This window comes from Leptonychotes weddellii, chromosome 3, assembly GCF_054177405.1.
Source record: "Leptonychotes weddellii isolate Sample4059 chromosome 3, ASM5417740v2, whole genome shotgun sequence".
Lineage (NCBI taxonomy): Eukaryota > Metazoa > Chordata > Mammalia > Carnivora > Phocidae > Leptonychotes > Leptonychotes weddellii.
The window spans coordinates 124945757-124966401 of record NC_138371.1 but is presented as its reverse complement, the minus strand read 5'-3'; the positions used below and the strand labels follow the sequence as shown (position 1 = coordinate 124966401).

The following is a 20645-nucleotide window of genomic DNA, read 5'->3' as shown; positions in this document are numbered from 1 at the left end:
TTCCATCTATCCCTACTTTGTTGAGGTTTTTATCAGGAAAGGTTGCTGTATTTTGTCAAATGCTTTTTCTGCATCTATTGACAGGATCATATGGTTCTTATTGTTTGTTTCATTAATGTGTATCACATTGATTCATTTGTGAATATTGAACCAGGAATAAATCCCACTTAATCATGGTGAATAGTTCTTTTAATGTACTGTTGAATTCGATTTGCTAGTATTTATTGAAATTTTTTGCATCCATGTTCATCAGGGATATTGGGATCATCAGGGATAGTCTCCTTTTTAGTGGGATATTTGTCTGGTTTTAGAATCACACTAATGCTGGCTTTGTAGAATGAGTTTGGAAATTTTCCTTCCATTTCTATTTTTTGGAACAGTTTGAGAAGAATAGGTATTAGCTCTTCTTTAAATGCTTGGTAGAATTCCCCTGGGAAGCCATCTGGCCCAGGACTTTTGTTCGTTGGGAGAGTTTTGATTACAGATTCAATTTCTTTGCTGGTTATGGGTCTGTTCTAATTTTCTATTTCTTCCTGTTTCAGTTTTGGTAATTTGTAAGTTTCTAGGTATTTGTCCATTTCTTCCAGGTTGCCCAGTTTGTTGGCATGTAATTTTTCATAGTATTCTCTTATAATTGTATTTCTGTGGTGTTGGTTGTGATCTCTTTCATTCATGATTTTATCTATATGCGTCCTTTCTCTCTCTCTCTCTTTTTTTTTTTTGATAAGTCTGGCTAGGGATTTATCAATTTTCTTAATTAAGAACCAGCTCTTAGTTTCGTTCATCCATTCTACTTTTTTTGTTTGTTTGTTTGTTTCTATAGAATTGTTTATTTCTGCTCCAATCTTATTATTACCCTTCTTCTGCTGGCTTTAGGCTTTTTTTGCTGTTCCTTTTCTAGCTCCTTTAGGTGTAAGGTTAGGTTGTGTAATTGAGACTTTTCTTGCCTCTTGAGATAGGCCTGTATTGCAATATACTTCCTGCTTAGTACTGCCTTTGCTGCATCTCAAAGGTTTTGGACTGTCATGTTTTCATTTTCATTTGCTTCCATGTACTTTTTTATTTCTTCTTTAATTTCCCAGGTAAGACATTCATTCTTTAGTAGGATGTTCTTTAACCTCCATGTATTTGAGGTCTTTCCAGATTTTTCCTTGTGGTTGACTTCAAGTTTCATAACGTTGCGGTCTGAAAATATGCATGGTATGATCTCGATCTTTTTGTACTTGTTGAGGGCTAATTTGTGACCCAGTATGTAATTTGTTTTGGAGAATGTTCCATGTGTACTTGAAAAGAATGTGTATTCTGCTGCTTTAGGATGAAATGTTCTGAAAATATCTGTTAAGTCCATCTAGTCCAGTGTGTCATTTAAAGCCCTTGTTGCTTGTTGATCTTCTGCTTCGATGATCTGTCCATTGCTGCAAGTGGGGTGTTAAAGTCCCCTACTGTTATTGTATTATTATCAAAGAGTTTCTTTATATTTATTAATTGATTTATATATTTGGGTGCTCCCAAGTTGGGGGCATAAATATTTACAATTGTTAGATATTCTTGCTGGATAGACCATTTAATTATGATATAATGCCCTTCTTCATCTCTTTTTATGTGTTAAAATCTAGTTTGTTTGATGTAAGTATGGCTATTCTGGCTTTCTTTCGATGTCCATTAGCATGATAGATGGGTCTCCATCCCCCACTTTCAAACTGCAGGTGTCTTTAGGTCTAAAATGAGTCTCTTGGAGGCAGAAATAGATAGGTCTTGTTTTTTTACCCATTCTGATACCCTGTGTCTTTTGATTGGAGCATTTAGTCCATTTACATTCAGAGTGATTATTTTTTTTATTTTTCATTTATTTTTAAAGATTTTATTTGAGAGAGAGCGAAAACAAGAGGTGGGGAGGGAAGAGGGCGAGAGAGAGAGGCAGACTCCCTGCTGAGCAGGAAGCCCAACACCGGGCTTGATTCCAGGACCTGGAGATCATGACCCGAGCTAAAGGCAGATGCTCAGCCAACTGAGCCACCCAGGCACCCCTAAATTCACAGTGATTATTGAAAGATATGAATTTAGTGCCATTGTGTTACTTGTAGAGTTGGTATTTCTGGTGATATTCTCTGGTCCTTTCTAGAATTTGTCGCTTTTGTTTTTTTTTCCTCCATTCAAAGAGTCCCCCTTAAACTTTTTTTTTTTTTTTTAAAGATTTTATTTATTTATTTGAGAGAGAGAGAATGAGAGAGAGGAAGCACATGAGAGGGGGGAGGGTCAGAGGGAGAAGCAGACTCCCTGCCGAGCAGGGAGCCCGATGCGGGACTCGATCCAGGGACTCCAGGATCATGACCTGAGCCGAAGGCAGTCGCTTCACCAACTGAGCCACCCAGGCGCCCCCCCCACTTAAACTTTCTTACGGGGCTGGTTTAGTCGTCATGAACTCCTTTAGTTTTTGTTTGCCTGGGAAACTCTATCTCTCCTGTTGTGAATGACAGTCTTGCTGGATGAAGAATTCTTGGCTGCATATTTTTCCCATTCAGCACATTGAATATTTCTTGCCACTCTCTTCCAGCCTGCTAAGTTTCTGTGGACAGATCTGCTGTGAACTTTATCTGTCATCCCTTGTAGGTTAAGGACTTTTTTTTCCCCCTTGCTGCTTTCGGGATTCTTTCCTTGTCTGTGTATTTTGTGAATTTGACTATAATATGCCTTGGCAATGGCCAGCTTTTGTTGAATTTAATGGGAGTTCTCTGTGCTGCTTGGATTTTGATGTCTGTGTCCTTCCCAAGATTAGGGAAGTTTTCATCTGTAATTTGTTTAAATAAACCTCCTACTCCTTTTTATCCCTCTTCATCTTCTGTGACTCCTATGATATGAATGTTAATATGTTTTAATAAGTCGCTGAATTTCCTAAGTCTACCTTCTTTTCAGCTTCATTATTTTTCATAATTTTATCTTTTCTATCACTGATTCACTCCTCTGATTCACCCGTCCTTGTTTTTATGGCCTCCATTTGGGTTTGTATCTTGGTTATAGCATTTTTAATTTTGGCCTGACTAGATTTTAGTTCTCTTATCTCTGCAGTAAGGGATCTCTAGTGTCTTCTGTGCTTTTTTCAAGGCCAGCTAGTATTCTTATAATTGTAGTTTCAAATTCTAGTTCGGACATCTTACTTATATCTGTATTGAATAAATCCCTGGCAGTGAGTTCTATTTCCTATTCTTTTGGGGTGAATTTCTCCCATCTTGTCATTTGTCTAGAAAAGAAAAGAAGAAAGAAAAAAAAATAAACAAAAAATGTCCAAAACAAAGAAAAAAAAACAAATAAACTAGATCCTTGGTGTGTTTTGGTCTGCTTGTTAAAAGAATCTGTATCCCCAAATAAAAAATAATAATAAAAAACAAAGAATAAAAGTAAAAAAGAAGCTAGATTCTGTTTCCCCAAGAGCTGAAGCTTTGCAGCACTCTATGATCAGTAGACTTGGTAGGAGTGAATTGTTTGTGCTTGTCTTCTGGGGGAGGGGCCTGCTGCCCTGATTCTCAGGCCTACTTGTTTCAGTGGAAATGTGCCTCCAGGGTGCAGGAGGGTGGGCCTGGTGTATGCTGCTTGGACCTCCACTAGGTGGTGCTGTTTTGCTCCCTGAAGGCATTCAGCACTGACCAGCAGGATGAATACGGTGGTGCCCTGGTCTTAGCTGAAAGTTTGTGCCCCTGCTCTTCAGTGAGCCCTCACAGAAGAGCAATCAGTCACCACTCTTTGTACTCAGTTTCTGTCTGAACCCTGTGTTCACCGTGCCTGTGTCTGAGCTTTTTTATCTTGGGCATGTTCAAAACTCCAAAATTTTAGGAATTCCCCTGGTACAGACCTGTTCTCTTCCTCCCGGGGAGGGTCTTGTTCCACTTTTGCCATTTGCTGGCAGGTTCCAGGAAAGTGGTCACATGACCACGCAGCCATTCGCAATTTATGGCAAAACAGAGTAGAAAGCTGGTACTGAGACCTGCTGCTCTCAGCTGGTTTCCACACTCCTATGCCTGGGAACAGTGGCACCACCCCTTCTTGTGACCCAGGGGATCCTCAGACCAAGATGTTACTCCTGGGATTCTGCCACACTTTCCCACCTGGGCACCTTGAAGCCAGGCACGTCCCCCATGGTAGAGGACTTCTAAAAGTTCAGATTTTGTGCTCTGCTGCTTCTAATACTTTACAGTAGGCTCGGTAGGCAGGCCTCCTTCCCCGCCTCCTTACCAACAGTAATACCTCCCCCAAGTCAACTCTCTGCACCTCCTACCTTCCAAAAGGTGGTTGCTTTTTACTTGTAGATCTGCAGTTTTTGTTCTCTCAGACCTCCAGTTGATTTCTTGGGTGTTCAGAATGACTTGGTAGCTATCCAGCTGTGTTTTGAGGGTCGAGACAAGCTTAGGGTCTCCCTACTCCTCTGCCATCTTAACTCCTCCCTCAGTTTTTTGTTTTTTGAAATAAGAAAAACTTGGTCTTATTTATAGAAGATACAGGAGAAGAGTGGTTCATTGATGGTATAAGGTTTAGATTGTGCCTGATTGGTTGGTTTTGCTTTGTAGTCAAATACCAACGGTAAAAATTTGATTAGAAATGGTATAGATAAGTGTGATATAGCTCAGTGTGGTAAGTGAATATAAAATGATTATATAATTATCAGTGGCTTTCCTACATGCCACTTACCAATGGTAGCCAGTTAATATATGTGATGGAGTTCTATTTATATTAGTGACAGATAGCATAAAATACTTACCTAGAAACAACTTTAATGGAAATACAACGATGAAGAAAATGACAAAAACTAGACAGAAAATTATGAGATTGAGTAAATGATAAGCCTCTCTTGTCCCTGGTTAAGGAGACTTAATTTTTTATTTTTTTTAAAGGTTTTATTTATTTATTTGTCAGAAAGAGAGAGCACAAGCAGGGGGAGTGGCAGGCTGAGGGAGAAGCAGGCTCCCCGCTGAACAAGGAGCCCAATACGGGGCTCGATCCCAGGACCCTGGGGTCATGACCTGAGCTGAAGGCAGACGCTTAACTGACAGCGCCACCCATTAATTTTTTAAATGTCAATTCCTTTTAATATTATTTATGAGTCAAATATAATCTTAACAAAAATTCCAATGGAATTTCTTTTTGGATGATGCTAAAATTAATCTGGTATACTAAATAAGCAAGACTAATTACACAAGTAAATTTGAAAAATACATTGATACTGATCAAGAATTTATTGGTGGATCATTGGAATGAGAAATTCTAGAACTTAGTATATAAAGAAATCAATCTTAAAGAGGAAGGGTTAGAGTTTTCTATATAGTATTGGGAAGATTTGCTAAGTATTTGGGGGGAAAAAAGTAAGCTCCTCACTTTATAACATTACCAAAATACATTCTAAATGAACTAAAGAGTTAAATGTAAAAATAAGCGGGAAAAAAAAAAACCTAGCAGAAATTATTGGGAAAAAAATTACAGAGTAAAAGATTCAGGATATAAAAATTACATTTTCTGAATTTTAAACAGCCAAAGAAAAGCAGAAACTAGCATGTTTGCAACAGATAAGTAAGAAGGTTAATATTTTTTAATATGCTAAGAGTGCTTCTAACTCAGTAAGAAAGATGAATATCTGATATATAAATGACCAGATTACGCAAAGAAAATGCAAATGGTTCATTAAATATGAGTGCATCTGTAGCCTCAGTGGAGAATACATGTAGTTTAAGGTTAGATGGCATTTTTTTTTTTGTTAAGACAATGGCAGATTAAGGTGTATCAGTCAGTGCTTTTGAGAATTTGATGAGGCAGACAATACTGCTGATAGAGATGTAAATCAATTCCTTCCTCAAAAAACATTTTAGGAGAATGGAGCAAAAGCCCCTTTAGGTATTTTGACCCAGTGTTGGGGGTCCCCAGCTGGGAAGTAGGTACTATTATTATACCTGCTTTATGTGGTAGGAAGTGGAAACTCAGAAGTGAGCCCGCTCTCCTGGGCTCACACAGCTCCTGGGGAGCTGGCACCCAGACCCTCTAAGTTTCATTCCAGGCCCAGAGCTCCTAACCACTAGACTTTTCTTTTCAGGAAACAGTCTAGAAGTCTAACACAATATTTGACTTATGGTACGTTTGCCTAAGGGGATATTATGTGGCCATTTAAAATAATGTTTTTTTAAATAATAACAATGATTATTATTATGCATCGAGTGTTTACTAGGTGCCAGGCACTATGCTAAGGCATTCCATATGTTTTCATTTGATGTTGAGTAGGATGATGTTTTGAAATGTAGTTTTTTGAAAGCAGATTATCATGTTGAATGTATAATTCCGGGGTTTTTGTTTTTTTTTTTTTTAATATAGTAACTATAGTGTGTGTATACAAAACCTGAAAGAATATTCTAAAATATTAGTTGTGGTTATTTTGTGGTATTTATAAGTGATTTTTATGTTTCAGCTTTTTTGTATTTATAGATTTTCTAACATTAGCATGTATTTGTTAAAATCAGGAAGTAATTAAAAGTATATCTAAAACAGATGTATTTTTAATATATTTTTATTTTGCAGACTCTTATCGAACAAATAGAACAGCGATCTGAAAAAATACCTGAGTGAGTGCCTAGAAGTTCTTTAAATTACCTTCTTCATGATGTGCCATTTTTCCAAATCTGTTATGTTTCTGATATTTTCTGAGCAATTACCTTCCATGATATGCAAGCTTTTTCTTGTAGCACATAACTTACTTTGGGGAAAGGTTGTAGACCTGACTTTTGAGTTTGCAAGGGATCTCTTTTTCCCATAGCAGGATTTGCTTTTAATTTCAAAGATGTAAGATCTTTCTCTACTCTTGGGAGATAAATCTTTTTTTAAAAGAATAAAAATTATAGTTTTTGAACCACAGTTCATTATGGTTTATTTTATCTCTTTTCATATATAAATATTTCTAGTATTTAATGTGGGCAAATGAGAGGTGACCTTATTGCTTTAGAGGTTTTGAAACCTGGGATTTAAGATCGGATTTAATTTACATATCTGAAATCAGAAGTTTATACTCCAATCTCATTTGCTTTTCATCAGATACCAACAACTGCTAAATGACATCCATCAGTGTTACCTTGACCAGCGGGAGCTCCTTTTGGGCCCTAGCATCACTTGTACTGTAACAGAGTTAACAAGCCAGAATAATAGAGATCATTGTGCCTTGGTAAGCGTCTGCTAGTTTTGATTGATAGTTAAACCTTCCTCTGAAATATTTTGATGTTTGAAGCTGTATTTAGGTAAATAAGTTTTGGATCCTATATCAACAAGCTTAAAGAATTTTTCTTTCAGTTATGAGAAATCTAGGTTATAATTAGCATTCAGCTTGTTAAAGTATTCTCATTTTGATCTGTTTTTTGAAGAATGAAGACTCATAAACAAGTATTACTCCTTGAAAGATGAAGTTTCAGAGTTTGTGGATTTATACTGACGATTTAGTTTAATTTTTGCTGTAGAAGTGCCTTTTGTTTAGCGATTTTAATTCATATTATAGAAAAATACATAAACATTCTTTTAGTAAATACCCCCTCTTCAACTAGAAGAGTAATTTATTTTCATTGTCAAAAGTTTAGAAAAGAAAATAAAAATGAGCCATATTCACATTATGCAGTAAACCATTGAAAACCAGCCACTTTCTGTTCTTGAATGAGTTATTTTGTGAATATATGTGCATAACCTCAGTGCAAATAAAATATTTGTTTTACTCATAAATGCTGGGATCATTGTGTGTCTTTAACTGTAGGTAATGTGTGTTTATTTCCTGCAGATTCGCAGTGGCTGTGCCTTTATGGTCCACGTATGCCAGGATGAGCACCAGCTTTACAATGAATTTTTCACAAAACCAACATCAAAATTAGAGTGGGTGGTACACAAACTCGTAACTCTTGTTTTTAAGATTTAATTTGCTAATGACCATCATGACTTACTATATTATAGGAGTATTTTAAAGTCAACTGCAGAGTGTTTTAACTTTTGTGAGTGTGTGAACAGAATATTATTGGATGGAACAGTGGTTATTTTAAAATAAATGTGCAATTTAAAGGCCAACATGCTTTTACATTATTTATAATATATCTGTGGAGACAATATGGTATGATAATAAGAAGCCTATATCCCTTTATCTCCACTAAGTATAATAATTCCTTCTAGTTAAAAAATTCTGTGGTTCTAACCAATGAAAGACACTTAAAAATACAGACACTATTTAATACCTTTTCCTTATTTTTCTCAGTGTCTTTCTGCTCCTGTGTTAGTCACTTTTGGTTTCTTCATATTGATGATTTGACTCTTACAAAGTTTCTAAGATTATGACTTTTGTAATGAGGAAGAGACAGATGTATCTTATAGTTTTGATACTTCTGATGAAATGCTATGTATAGAAGAGTACTGTTGACGGTTTGAAGAATATAGACAACTTAAGTTTTTCCTTTCAAATGTTTAAAATTGTCAAAAATACTTTTATGTCCAAGTACTTTGAATTTTGTTAATCTAAATCCAAGTATTCAAGAATTTTCAATTCATCTTTCCTAGGGAAAACGTTACATTTGACTCACAAATGATGTAGAATATAAAAGGGTAATTAAATCAAAATATTTGTTATTGTGGACATATATAAAGTATTGCTGAAATAAAGTTGTAATGAATTGACATTAGGCTGGGGATAGCTACTTTGGAGTGGCTGCTGAAGACTGCTTATGGATTTTGAGCTTTTTAAAGCAAAGAAAAATCTATAGTATTATTTTCACCCTTTGAGTTCTCATTATATAATGTTCCCATGCACTATTTTCCAGTAGATTTTTATTTTTATTGGCTAGAAGAAATCAGTGATACCTTTTAAACTATGAGAAAATCCCGAAAAGACTACTACTTATAGCCATGTTTTATTCTTTCGTTTTAGTGAACTTTTGGAGAAACTGTGTGTGTCATTGTATGACGTCTTCAGGCCTTTGATCATTCATGTTATTCACTTAGAGACTCTATCGGAACTTTGTGGGATTCTTAAAAATGAGGTGCTTGAAGATCATGTACAGAACAATGGTAAATGATAGTTAGAAATGATAATTTCAAAAGTCTTTTTAATTATATTTGTGGCTCAGTGAATTTGAAAACCTCCTATCCTCTATCCCACTCACTTATATAAATTTATTATTTTTATAGCTTGAGTTGATGCCTTGTCCCTTTTAAAATCAAGATGCACCCTATTTTTTGACTAAAGGTACAAATTAAATGGGGAAAGAATTTTAAAATCTGGGTAAAATTATTAATAAAATAATTATAGTTAATTTTTCTTTTTGGCATCTGAAATCCAGAGAGAACTGTCAGTTTTGGATTAGACATTTCTTTTTTAAGGTTTTATTTATTTGACAGAGAGAGACACAGCGAGAGAGGAAACACAAGCAGGGGGAGTGGGAGAGGGAGAAGCAGGCTTCCCGCAGAGCAGGGAGCCCAGCGCGGGGCTCCATCCCAGGATCCTGGGATCATGACCTGAGCCGAAGGCAGACGCTTAACGACTGAGCCACCCAGGCGCCCCATGGATTAGACATTTCTTAATAACATTCTTAACCAAAATACCTAGAGTCATTGGCTATTTTGCATACTCTTGATTTAAAAACAAATTATTTTAGTGTACATACATAATAATGACTTATCTTTTTTGAAATTACAAATAAAAGCAATTCTCTGGAAAAACTCTAACCATCTGATACATTCTTTAATATTTGATTTGATTGTCATAGAAAACATGACTTAAATAACTTTAAAAAAAAAAAGCCTTCAAGTAATTATTTTATTGGCAGAAATTACTGTTTTCACTTTGACTTTCCTTCGGAGACACTATAGGTTTGTTATGCTTCCAAAGTTTCTTCTGCATTTAGTTCATTCTAAGATGTGTATTTTCTTACACATTAATGCTTCTTAATTAAATTAACTTGAATATTTATGTTATTATGTAGTGTCTACAACTCCCCAGCCCTTGGAAAGCTGTTACGGAATTAATGGTTTGTCTTAACACTGAAAGTGTCTTAGGAATGCAGAAATTCTATATAAACTCACATTTCATTTTAGTTTTTTACTTTTTTTTTTTTTTTGTGGAAACCTTAACAAGTCATTTAATATCTGTGGGACTCAATTTATTTGTAAAATTGGAATGATGACCCAACTAATAAGCTGCCCTAGCTGTCTCTCAGGATTGGTCTGACGCTGAATGAGATAACTTTTAAAAAGCACAAAACACTTTAAAATTCAGACTTTAGTATTTATATTAATAATAGAAATAATATCACAGAGTCTCAGAAAGAAGGTATAAGGGCAAATTTATTTCCCAGTTTTAAATTTGAGGAAATTGAAAGACATTCATTAAATTTTTCTGAGGTCATTGAGTCATACTGAAATAGAATGCAACCACAGTCCCCGAGGCAAAAATGCTTCCTACTACTGGACACTTGAGTAATATTTTTGCTTGTTTAAAGGAAGTATTTTTCTAAATATAAAGGAATGGATGATTACACTTTTTTATCAGCTGAACAACTGGGAGCATTTGCAGCTGGAGTAAAGCAGATGTTAGAAGATGTACAAGAGCGCCTCGTCTACAGAACCCACATCTACATTCAGACAGACATCACGGGGTACAAACCTGCTCCTGGAGATCTGGCATATCCTGATAAGTTGGTGATGATGGAGGTAGGGTTCCCTTATTTGATCTTGATCTCTCCCTCAGCCCCATATACCTTTTGGATGTTTGGTACTAGTGAAAATAGGATTTTTCTTTTTAATTCCCATTCAAGATGTAAAATCAAGATAAACTTGCCATAAAGTCACAGGAAATAAAAATTTTTTTTTTAAGGAAATAAAATTTTAAAAAATTGAACAAAATGATCTGTTACGTTGTTTTTCCTTCAAGTTATATTTTATAATTAGTTCCCCTCCCCTTTTCTAGGAAATACAAGTTCTCAATTTATTTTAAAAAGATTTATTTACTTTAGAGAGAGAGAGAGTGTGTGCTCATGCACAAGTATGGCGAGGGGCAGAGGGAGAGGGAAAGGGAGAATCTCAAGCAGACTCCCTCCTGAGCATGGAGCCCAACATGGGGCTTGATCCCACGACCCTGAGATCACAACCTGAGCTGAAATCCAGAGTAGGACACTTAACCGACTAAGCCACCCAGGTGCCCTGTGTTCTCAGTTTTTAAATTGAATTTGTGCTTCCTGTGATTTCTCTCTTTTTTTTTTTTAAATAAATGGCAAAAAGAGGGTTGATAACATAGGAGCCACCATAGTTGATTGTTGCATAACCACGTGTCATGCTGTCTCATAAAAACCCTGAAGGCCATCTCCTCAAAATTCTACAGTACCTAAGGCCAGTTTATGGTTTGAAGAGTTAGATTTACCTCGCTGATCATTTATCTCACTGATTGAGTTGCATATGAATCTTTATTTTCTTTGAGTCCTGGACAGAGTTTAAATAATGCTGAGGATATTAGTGCTAAACCAAAATTAGAATGTAGAACTTTTTTTTCTTTTTAAGTATGCTCCATGCCCAGTGTGGAGCTCAACATGGGTCTTGAATTCATAACCCTGAGATCAAGACCTGAGCTCATATCAAGAATCAACTTAACCAACTAAACTACCCAGGCACCCCAGAACCTAGAACTTTTTTAAAGGAAGTTTCAAATATAAGCAAAAGGTAGAGAGAATAATATAATGAGCTCTTACGTATCATTACCCCAGCTTCCACATGGCCAGTCTTATTTCACTTAGAGCTCCATTACTCCTTTCCACACCATTAGTTATTTTGGAGCAAATTCTAAACATTTCATCAGTAAATACTTCAGTAGGTAGCTTTAAAAAAAGGTAAGGCACATTTTATTTTTTGCAGTGAAGTCTTTTTTCCAGTTTTATTGAGAAGTAATTGACATATATCAGTAAGTTTAAGGCATAGAGCATGATGATTTGATTTACATACATTGTAAAATGATTACCCCAATAGGTTTAGTTAACAGCCATCATCTTATATAGATAATAATACAAAGAAAAGAAATTTCTCTTTGTGATGAGCTGTTAGATCTACCTCTGAACAACTTTCCTCTCTATATACAGTATTTATTGTTAACTATAGTCATCATATATATCACATTCCTAGTATTTATCTCGTAACTGAAAGTTTGTACTTTTGGTTTTTTTTATTTTTTAGATTCACATATAAGTGAGATCATACAGTATTTGTCTTTCTCTGGCTTATGTCACTTAGCATAATGTCTTCAGGGTCCATCCATGTTGTTGCAAATGGTAGGATTTCCTTGTTTTGTTTTTTTTTTAATATGGACAAATAATATTCCACTGTCTGTATACACAACTTCTTTATCCATTCATTCATTTGTGGACACTTAGGTTGTTTCTGTGTCTTAGCTATTGTGAGTGAACGTGGGGGTGCAGATATCCTTTTTAGTTAGTGTTTTCATTTCCTTTGGATATATTCCCAGAAGTGGAATTGCTGGATCATATGGTAGTTCTATTTTTAATTTTTTGAAGATCCTCCATACTGTTTTCCAGAGTGGCTGCATCAATTTACAGTCCTGCCAATAGAGCACAAGGGTTCCCTTTTCTCCACATCCTTGCCAACACTTGTTAACCTTTTTTTAAAAAAAGATTTTATTTATTCATTTGTCAGAGCATTCAAGTGCACACGCACACGAGTGGAGGAGGGGCAGAAGGAGAAGCAGGCTTCCTGCTGAGCAGAGAGCCCGATGTGGGGGGGCTCTATCCCAGGACCCTGGGATCATGACCTGAGCTGAGGGCAGATGCTTAACTGACTGAGCCACCCAGCATCCCAACACTTGTTATCTCTTGTCTTTTTAATAGTAGCCATTCTAACAGGCATGAGATGGTATCTCATTCTGGTTTGAATTTGCATTTCCCTGATGGTTATTGATGTTGAGCATCTTTTCATTATCTGTTGGCCATTTGTATATCCTCTTCGGAAAAAATGTTGATTTAGGTCCTTCATCCATTTTTAATTGGGTTATTTGGTTTTTATGCTACTGAGTTGTATGAGTTTTTTATACATTTTGGATATTAACTCCTTATCAGATATGTGGCTTGTAAATATTTTTCCCCATTCTGTAAGTCATGTTTTCACTTTGTTGATGGTTTCTATTTTTTTTTTTTATTTTAAAGATTTTATTTATTTATTTGATAGAGAGCGAGAGCAGGAACACAACAGGGGGAGTGGGAGAGGGAGAAGCAGGCTTCCTGCTGCGCAGGGAGCCCAATGCGGGGCTCAATCCCAGGACCCTGGGATCATGACCTGAGCCTAAGGCAGACGCTAAATGACTGAGCCACCTAGGCGCCCCCGTTGATGGTTTCTTTTGCTGTGCAGAAGCTTTTTAGTTTGATGGTAGTCCTACTTGTTTATTTTGGTGAGGGCACTTTTCATTTTAACATAACCGTGATAACTATCACACCTAAAAACGTTATTATAGTTCCTATCTTGATATCATTGAATATTCAGTTGAATCTGGAATTTTTTCAGATTTACTATGTGTTAGTGTTTTATCCCAGTTACTTTATCTTTTTGTGTGTAAGTTTCATTGCTGAACCATTTGAAAGTAAATTATAGATATTGTGATACTTCACTTCTGAATACTTCAACTCTTACTCTCCTAAGAATAAAAACATTCTTCACATAATCACATGCTGTTTTTACATATATAAAAATTAACATTAATTCAACATATTATTTATATGCAGTACATATTCAAATTTCTCCAGTTGTCCTTCAGCTGTCTTTAAAACAGGATCAAAAAATTTAAAAAGTAGGATCCAGTCAAGGTTAATGTTTCTCCCCACCTGTTTTTTGTTTTGTTTTGTTTTTTGTTTTTATGACATTGGTTTTTTTGAAGAGACCAAGCCAGTTTTATTGTAGAATGTACCACATTCTGGATTTGTCTGATTGTTTTCCTCATACTTGGATTCAGATTAAACTTTTTTCTGGTTTTTTTTTTTTTTTTTTTGCAAGAATACTACACAGCTGATGTGTACTTACTTCATCACATCAAAGGCACATAATGTCAGGATGTTCCATAATTGGTTAAGGTAGTAATTGGTAATTTTCTTCATTATAAAAGTACATTCCCCTCTTTGTAATTAGTGAGTACTGATGAAATGATACTTTGGGATTATGTGAGTTCCCCAGCATCTTTTTACCCAGTGGAATTGCTGCATTGTATAGTAACTCTGTGTTTAATCATTTGAGGAATGGCCAGATTGTTTTCCAAAGTGGCTGTACCAGTTCACATTCTCACCAGCAGTGTATGAGGGTTCTGATTTCTCCACCTACTTGCCATTACTGCAACCATTAATGATCTGTGCCTGAATCAGTTATTATGTTGGGAGTAGCAAATTTCCTATCTGCCATTTCTTCTGCATTTATTAGTTGGCATTCTGCTGCAAAGAATTAATTTCTCTTTCTCCCTCCCTTTTTTCCTACCCTCGACCCTTGTAGACTAGTGGAATTTTTAAAAAAGTCATTATCTATTGCCATTACTCTTTTTGAAGCTCAGAATTGTCCCAGATTTGACTAATGGAAGATGGCTTCTTTGTCCTTTAGTTGGCTTTAGATGGCTTCATTGTCATTTTGACATGTCCCTGTAATCTTTGAGGACTTACTTCTTTTTTCTTGAACAGTTTTATTGAGTTATAGTTTATAAACTCCACAATTCACCCATTTAGAGTTTATAATTTAGTGGGTTTTAATATATTCATGGATAGGTGCAACCGTCACCACAGTTGGTTTTAGATCACTTTCACCATCTCAGAAAGCAGCCTTGTACCTTTAGCCGTCACCCTCCGACCCCAGTCTGAGGCAGACATTAATTTCTGTCTATAGATTGCCCTGTTTTAAACATTTCGTATGAATAGAATTATATAATATATGGTCTTTTGTGACGTCTTTCACTTAGCATGTTTTCACAGTTCATCCAAGTTATAGCATGTATTAGACTTCATTCCTTTTTATGCCTGGATAATATGCCATTGTATGGATAGATCACATTTTGTTTATTCATTCGTCTGCTGATGGACACTTGGGTTGCTTTCACCTGTTGGGTGTTATAAATACTACTGCTACAGACATTCATGTACACATTTTTGTGTGGACATGTGTTTTCATTTCTCTTGTGTATATACCTAGGAGTGGAATTGCTGCATTGTATAGTAACTCTGTGTTTAATCATTTGAGGAATGGCCAGATTGTTTTCCAAAGTGGCTGTACCAGTTCACATTCTCACCAGCAGTGTATGAGGGTTCTGATTTCTCCATCTACTTGCCAACTCTTGTTAGTATTTGACTTTTTGCTTTCAGGCATCTAGTGGGTATGAAGTAATATCTCATTGTGATTTTGATTTGCATTATGGTCCTTGCATCATTTGTTATCCCAGCATTCTGTCCAGTTGTCCCAGCATCATTTGTTGAAAGGCTATTCTTTCCTACTGGATGGTCTTGGCACCCTGTTGAAGTCAGTTGCTCATAGATTTTTGGGTTGGTTCCTTCCTTCCTTCCTTCCTTCCTTCCTATTTATTTATATGAGAGAGAGAACATGAGTGGGAGGAGGAGCAGAGGGAGAGAGAACATCCTTAAGCAGACTCCCCACTGAGCACAGAACCTGACTCGGGGCTCAATCCCAGGACCCCAAGATCATGACCTGAGCTGAAATCAAGAGTCAGATGCTCAACTGACTGAGCCAGCCAGGCGCCCCTGGGTTTATTTCTGAACTCTCAGTTTTATTACACTGATCTTTATGTCTGTTTCTATGTCAGTATCAGACTGATTTGATTATTGTTTTGTAATAAATTTTGCAATCAGGAAGTTTGAATTCTAATTTCTTCTTCCTTTTTAAGATTGTTTTGACTATTCTTGGTCCCTTGAAATTCCATATGAATTTTAGAATCAGCTTGTCAATTTCTACAAAGAAGTCAGCTGGGATTTGTTAGGGATTGTATTATATCTGTCGATCAATTTGGGGAGCATTGCCATCTTAACAATATTAAGTCTTCCAATTCATGAACATGGATATTTTGAAATTATTTAAATCTTCTTCAGTTTCTTTCAGTGATATTTTGTAGTTTTCAGAGAATAAATTTTATACTTAATTTGTTAAATTTATTCCTAAGTATTTTATTCTTTTTGAAGCTAATGTAAATGGAACTATTTTCTTAATTGTTTTTTGATTGTTCATTGCAAGTGTATAGAAATATATTTGATTGTTATATACTGATCTTGTATTATGTAACCTTGTTGGACTAACTTATTCTAATAGATTTTAGTGGAGTCCTTAGGATTTTCTGTGTATGTATGTGTAAATATATATGTATGTATGTACATAAGATCACGTTGTCTGCAAATAGAGATAGTTTTAATTTCCAACTTAAATGCCTTTTATGTATCTCTCTTGCCCAATTGCCCTAGCTAGAACCTCCAATACAGTGTTGAATAGAAATGATGAGAGCTTAATTATTCCTGATATTAAGGGGAAAGCATCTAGCCTTTTCCATTTTATATAATGTTAGCTGTGAGTTATTCATATAATGCCCTTTATCAGGTTGAGGAAGGTCCCATCTATTCCTAGTTTGTTGAGTGCTTTTATCATGAAATGATGTTTGTTTTTGTTAGATGCTTTTTCTGCATCTATTGGGATGATCTAGTGATTTTATTCTGTTGATACATTACATTCATCAGTTTTTCAAATTAAACCAACCTTACATTCCTGAGATAAATCTCATTTGTTGTGGTGTATCAATCTGTTTATATGTTTCTAGATTCAGTTTGCTAGTATTTTGTTAAAGACTTGTATCCATATTCATAAGAGATACTAGTAGATGTCTTTTGTCTTGATATCTGGTTTTGATATCAGGGTAATACTGGCTTTATGAAGTAAGTTTGGAAGTATTCCCTCCTCTTCTATATTTTGGGAGAGTTTGTGAAGAATATTAGTTAATTCTTTAAATGTTTGATGGAATTCAGTGGTGAAGCAGTCTGGGTCTTGACATTTCTTTGTGGGTGGTTTTTTATTATTCAGTCTTTTCACTTGTTATAGGCCTATTCATATTGTCTCTTCTTGAGTCAGTTTCAGTAGTTTATATTTTTCTAGGAATTTTTCCATTTCATCTAAGTTATCTAACTGGTTGGTATATTGTTCATTGTTGTTACATTTGTGTTTTTTATTTCTGTAAGGTTGGTATTACTGTTCCCTCTTTATATGTGATTCTAGTAATTCGAGTCTTTTTCTCTTTTTATCTTGGTCAAACTAGATTTCTTTGCTTTCTTGCACAAGATGATCCACGTACTTACCCTTTACATTCTTTGCCCTAGATCTGGAGTCACCTGTTTCTCCAAGAAGTTTTGATTCCCTTAACAGGGAGGAGAGTGGTATTTAGAAACCAACATCTGAGTGTTAGGTGTTTTCATTGCTAGCAGTGGATGTCGTTACTTCTAACCCCTAAAGGGCAGAGGTAGAAAAAATATAATTTTAAATATCATGAATTTATACTGAAACCTCTAATTCAGATCCATTTCTATAGGGTTCTTCCTTATTTTCCCCCATTCCATATTTGTATGTCTCTTCTCTCACAAAAGAAACCTTGGCTTCCAGTACCTTCTGTTTATTTATTCTTTTGCTCCAGGTTACGACATACTTAAAAATAGTTTCAAAATTAACACCATAACTAACAGCAAACTTCCTAAATTCAAGATCTTTTGTACTTCTTTTTGTCCTTAGATCATATCCTACTAAGATATACAGATTACTGTCAAACTTCGACCTTTGATTCTAACTACAGATCTGAAGATTTTAAACTAAGAGCTAATCCCTTTAGACTGGGGATTTTTCCCATGTAAGTTTGCCATCTGTATGGCATGGGGAAAGTGTAGAGTCAGACCTAGGTTCAAGTCCTGACTCTGTCAGTCAGTAGCTGTTACCTAGTTTCTATGAATATGTGTCATTATTGGTAAAGTAGGTGTAACAGTACTGACCATTGGGGGTTGCTGTGAGAGTAGAGATAATGGCTAGAAAGCACTTGACTTTCTAGTCATATAGTAGACAGTGGCTGTTACTGCTTAGCCCCTGAAATATTTAAAAACAATATTTGACTTTTTACAACTGTCTTTGATTAATTTAAGTAATGAGTGAAATATATTACCAGTTAAAAATTGTTTTTTAATTTTAGTTTTTTCCCACCTTTATTGAGATATAATTGACATATAACATTGTATAAGTTTAAGGTATACAATATAGTGATTCGATATACATATATGTTGTGAAATGTTTATCACAATATATTCATTAACATCCATCATTTCATATGGTTGCATTTTTTGTGTGTGTTATGGTAAGACCTTAAAAAAAATCTACTCTCTTAGCAACTTTCAAATATACAAACAGTATTGTGGGTTTTTAAAATTTTTTTAATTTTATTTTTTAAAGACTTTATTTATTTTGAGAGTGTGTGCGAGCAGGGAAAGGGGCAGAGGGAGAGGGAGAGAGAGAATCCTCAAGCAGACTCCCTGCTGAGTGTGGAGCCCGACGCCGGGCTCAATCCCCTGACCCTGAGATCGTGACCTGAGTCCAAATCAAGAGTTGGATGCCTAACTGACTGAGCCACCCAGGCGCCCCATATAGTACAGTATTATTAACTATCATTACCATTCCTGTATATTAGATCCCCAGGACTTATCTCCTACTGGAAGTTTGTACTCTTTGACCACCTTCCTCCCTTTTCCCACAACCACCAATCTGTTCTCAGTTTCTATTTAATATTTTTTAAAAAACAAGACATTTGGCTTGTTAGTAAAGGTGAGTTTTGATGTGTCTGTCTGCTTTTTTTTAATTTAAATTTAATATGAAGAGTGTTGTCCTTTTACTTTCCCTTACCTATAAGAATGTGACTATTTTTAACTTATTAAACAAATTACTTGATCTAGTTTGTTTGGAAAATATCTAAAGTATTTAAAAGTACATTTTAAGAGCAGTTATCAGTAGCCTGATTATTTTATTTGAAAAGTTCCAGAGTGGCTCAGTTGGTTAAGCGACTGCCTTCGGCTCAGGTCATGATCCTGGAGTCCCAGGATCGAGTCCCGCATCGGGCTCCCTGCTCGGCAGGGAGTCTGCTTCTCCCTCTGACCCTCCTCCCTCTCATGCTCTCTGTCTCTCATTCTCTCTCTCTCAAATAAATAAATAAAATCTTTAAAAAAAAAAAAAAAAGAAAAGTTCCAAAGGAAATTTTGATACTAGTGAATTTGAAAATACCCCTGAAATAATATTGCTAAGACATTACATGTTTCTAATGTATTTTCAAAAATGTAGTCTAATTTTTGCAAGGTTTGCAGACTATCCTTGCTTAATTATCATTGGCTTCCAGCAGGAGTGCTGACTTAAATTTGTCTATGAAAAATAGGTTTGAAGTCCATTTCTTCATAAATGTATCCTATATTCATCAACATACCTTTTGATATCAAGTGGGAATCTTTTTTGTTAAGTTATAAATATGGCTCAGATAGTATCCTGTTTCTGTTTAGACTGCTTCTCCTGGATGTCACACATCCTGATTTTCTTTTCTTTTTTTTTTAAATAGATTTTATTTTTTAGAACAGTTTTAGATTTATAGAAAAACTGAAAAGGTCTTACAGAGTTCCCATGTAACCCACATCCAGTTTTCTCTGTTATTTAACATCTTATATTACTGTGGTACACTTGTTGTAGTTAATGAGCCAGTAATGAAACATTGGTATTAACTAAAGGCCATAGTTTATTCACATTTCCTTAGTTTTTATAAAATGTCTTTTTCTATTCCAGGATCCCATTATCCATTTATAGTTACTGCATTGCATTTGTTTTTCATATCTTCTTAGGCTCTGCTTGGCTCTGACAGTTTCTCGCACTTTCCTTGTTTTTGCTGATTTTAATTTAACATTTTTGAGGAGAATTGGTGAAGAGTTTTATAGGGTGCCTCCAAATAGGAATTTGTCTGATGTTTTTCTCAAGATTAGACTGGTGTTATGTATTTTTGGTGGAAAACCCAAAGTACCATTTTTATCACATCATATCTAGGGTAGATACTATCAATATGACTTACCACTGTTGATACTGACCTTGATCACCTAGCTGAGGTAGCATTGTCAGGTTTCTTCACTGGAAAGTTGCTCTTTTCCCCAAGCTATGCTGCTTCCTTGAGACAAAGTATTTACATACATTATTTGGAATTTTTCTGTGAGTGGATCGTTTTCCTTCTATATATATATGTATGTATGTATGTATTTATTTATTCACTTACTGATATCAGTATGAACTCATGGATATTTATTTCATACTTTGGGTTATTGTCCACTGCTATTTATTTGTTGTTTAAATAGTTCCAACCTTGACCATTGGGAGCTCTTTCAGTTGGTTCCTGGGTCCCTTTGAACATATCCCTCGCTTGTAGATGTGTTTATGTTTTATGAGCACTTCCTTATCTCTTGGCTCTATAAGATGGTCTAGGCTCATTTTGTCTATTTCCAGTCTTAGTCCTAGAATCAGCCATTTCTCCAAGGAGTCCTGGCTTCTTTTATTGGAGAATGGTATTAGAAAATAAGGTC

General features: G+C 35.5%; 1 protein-coding gene across 2 annotated transcripts in view; it reads left to right on the top strand.

The window, feature by feature from the left end:
• Nucleotides 1–20645, top strand: part of COG3 (component of oligomeric golgi complex 3) — a 77606-nt gene that overhangs the window by 21841 nt on the left and 35120 nt on the right. For both annotated transcript variants that reach the window (XM_081814944.1, XM_081814943.1), the window contains 5 exons: nt 6553–6596; nt 7063–7189; nt 7790–7881; nt 8921–9060; nt 10541–10701. In XM_081814944.1, coding sequence (XP_081671070.1) covers nt 6553–6596; nt 7063–7189; nt 7790–7881; nt 8921–9060; nt 10541–10701 — 564 coding nt within the window. The remainder of the gene's footprint in view (nt 1–6552; nt 6597–7062; nt 7190–7789; nt 7882–8920; nt 9061–10540; nt 10702–20645) is intronic.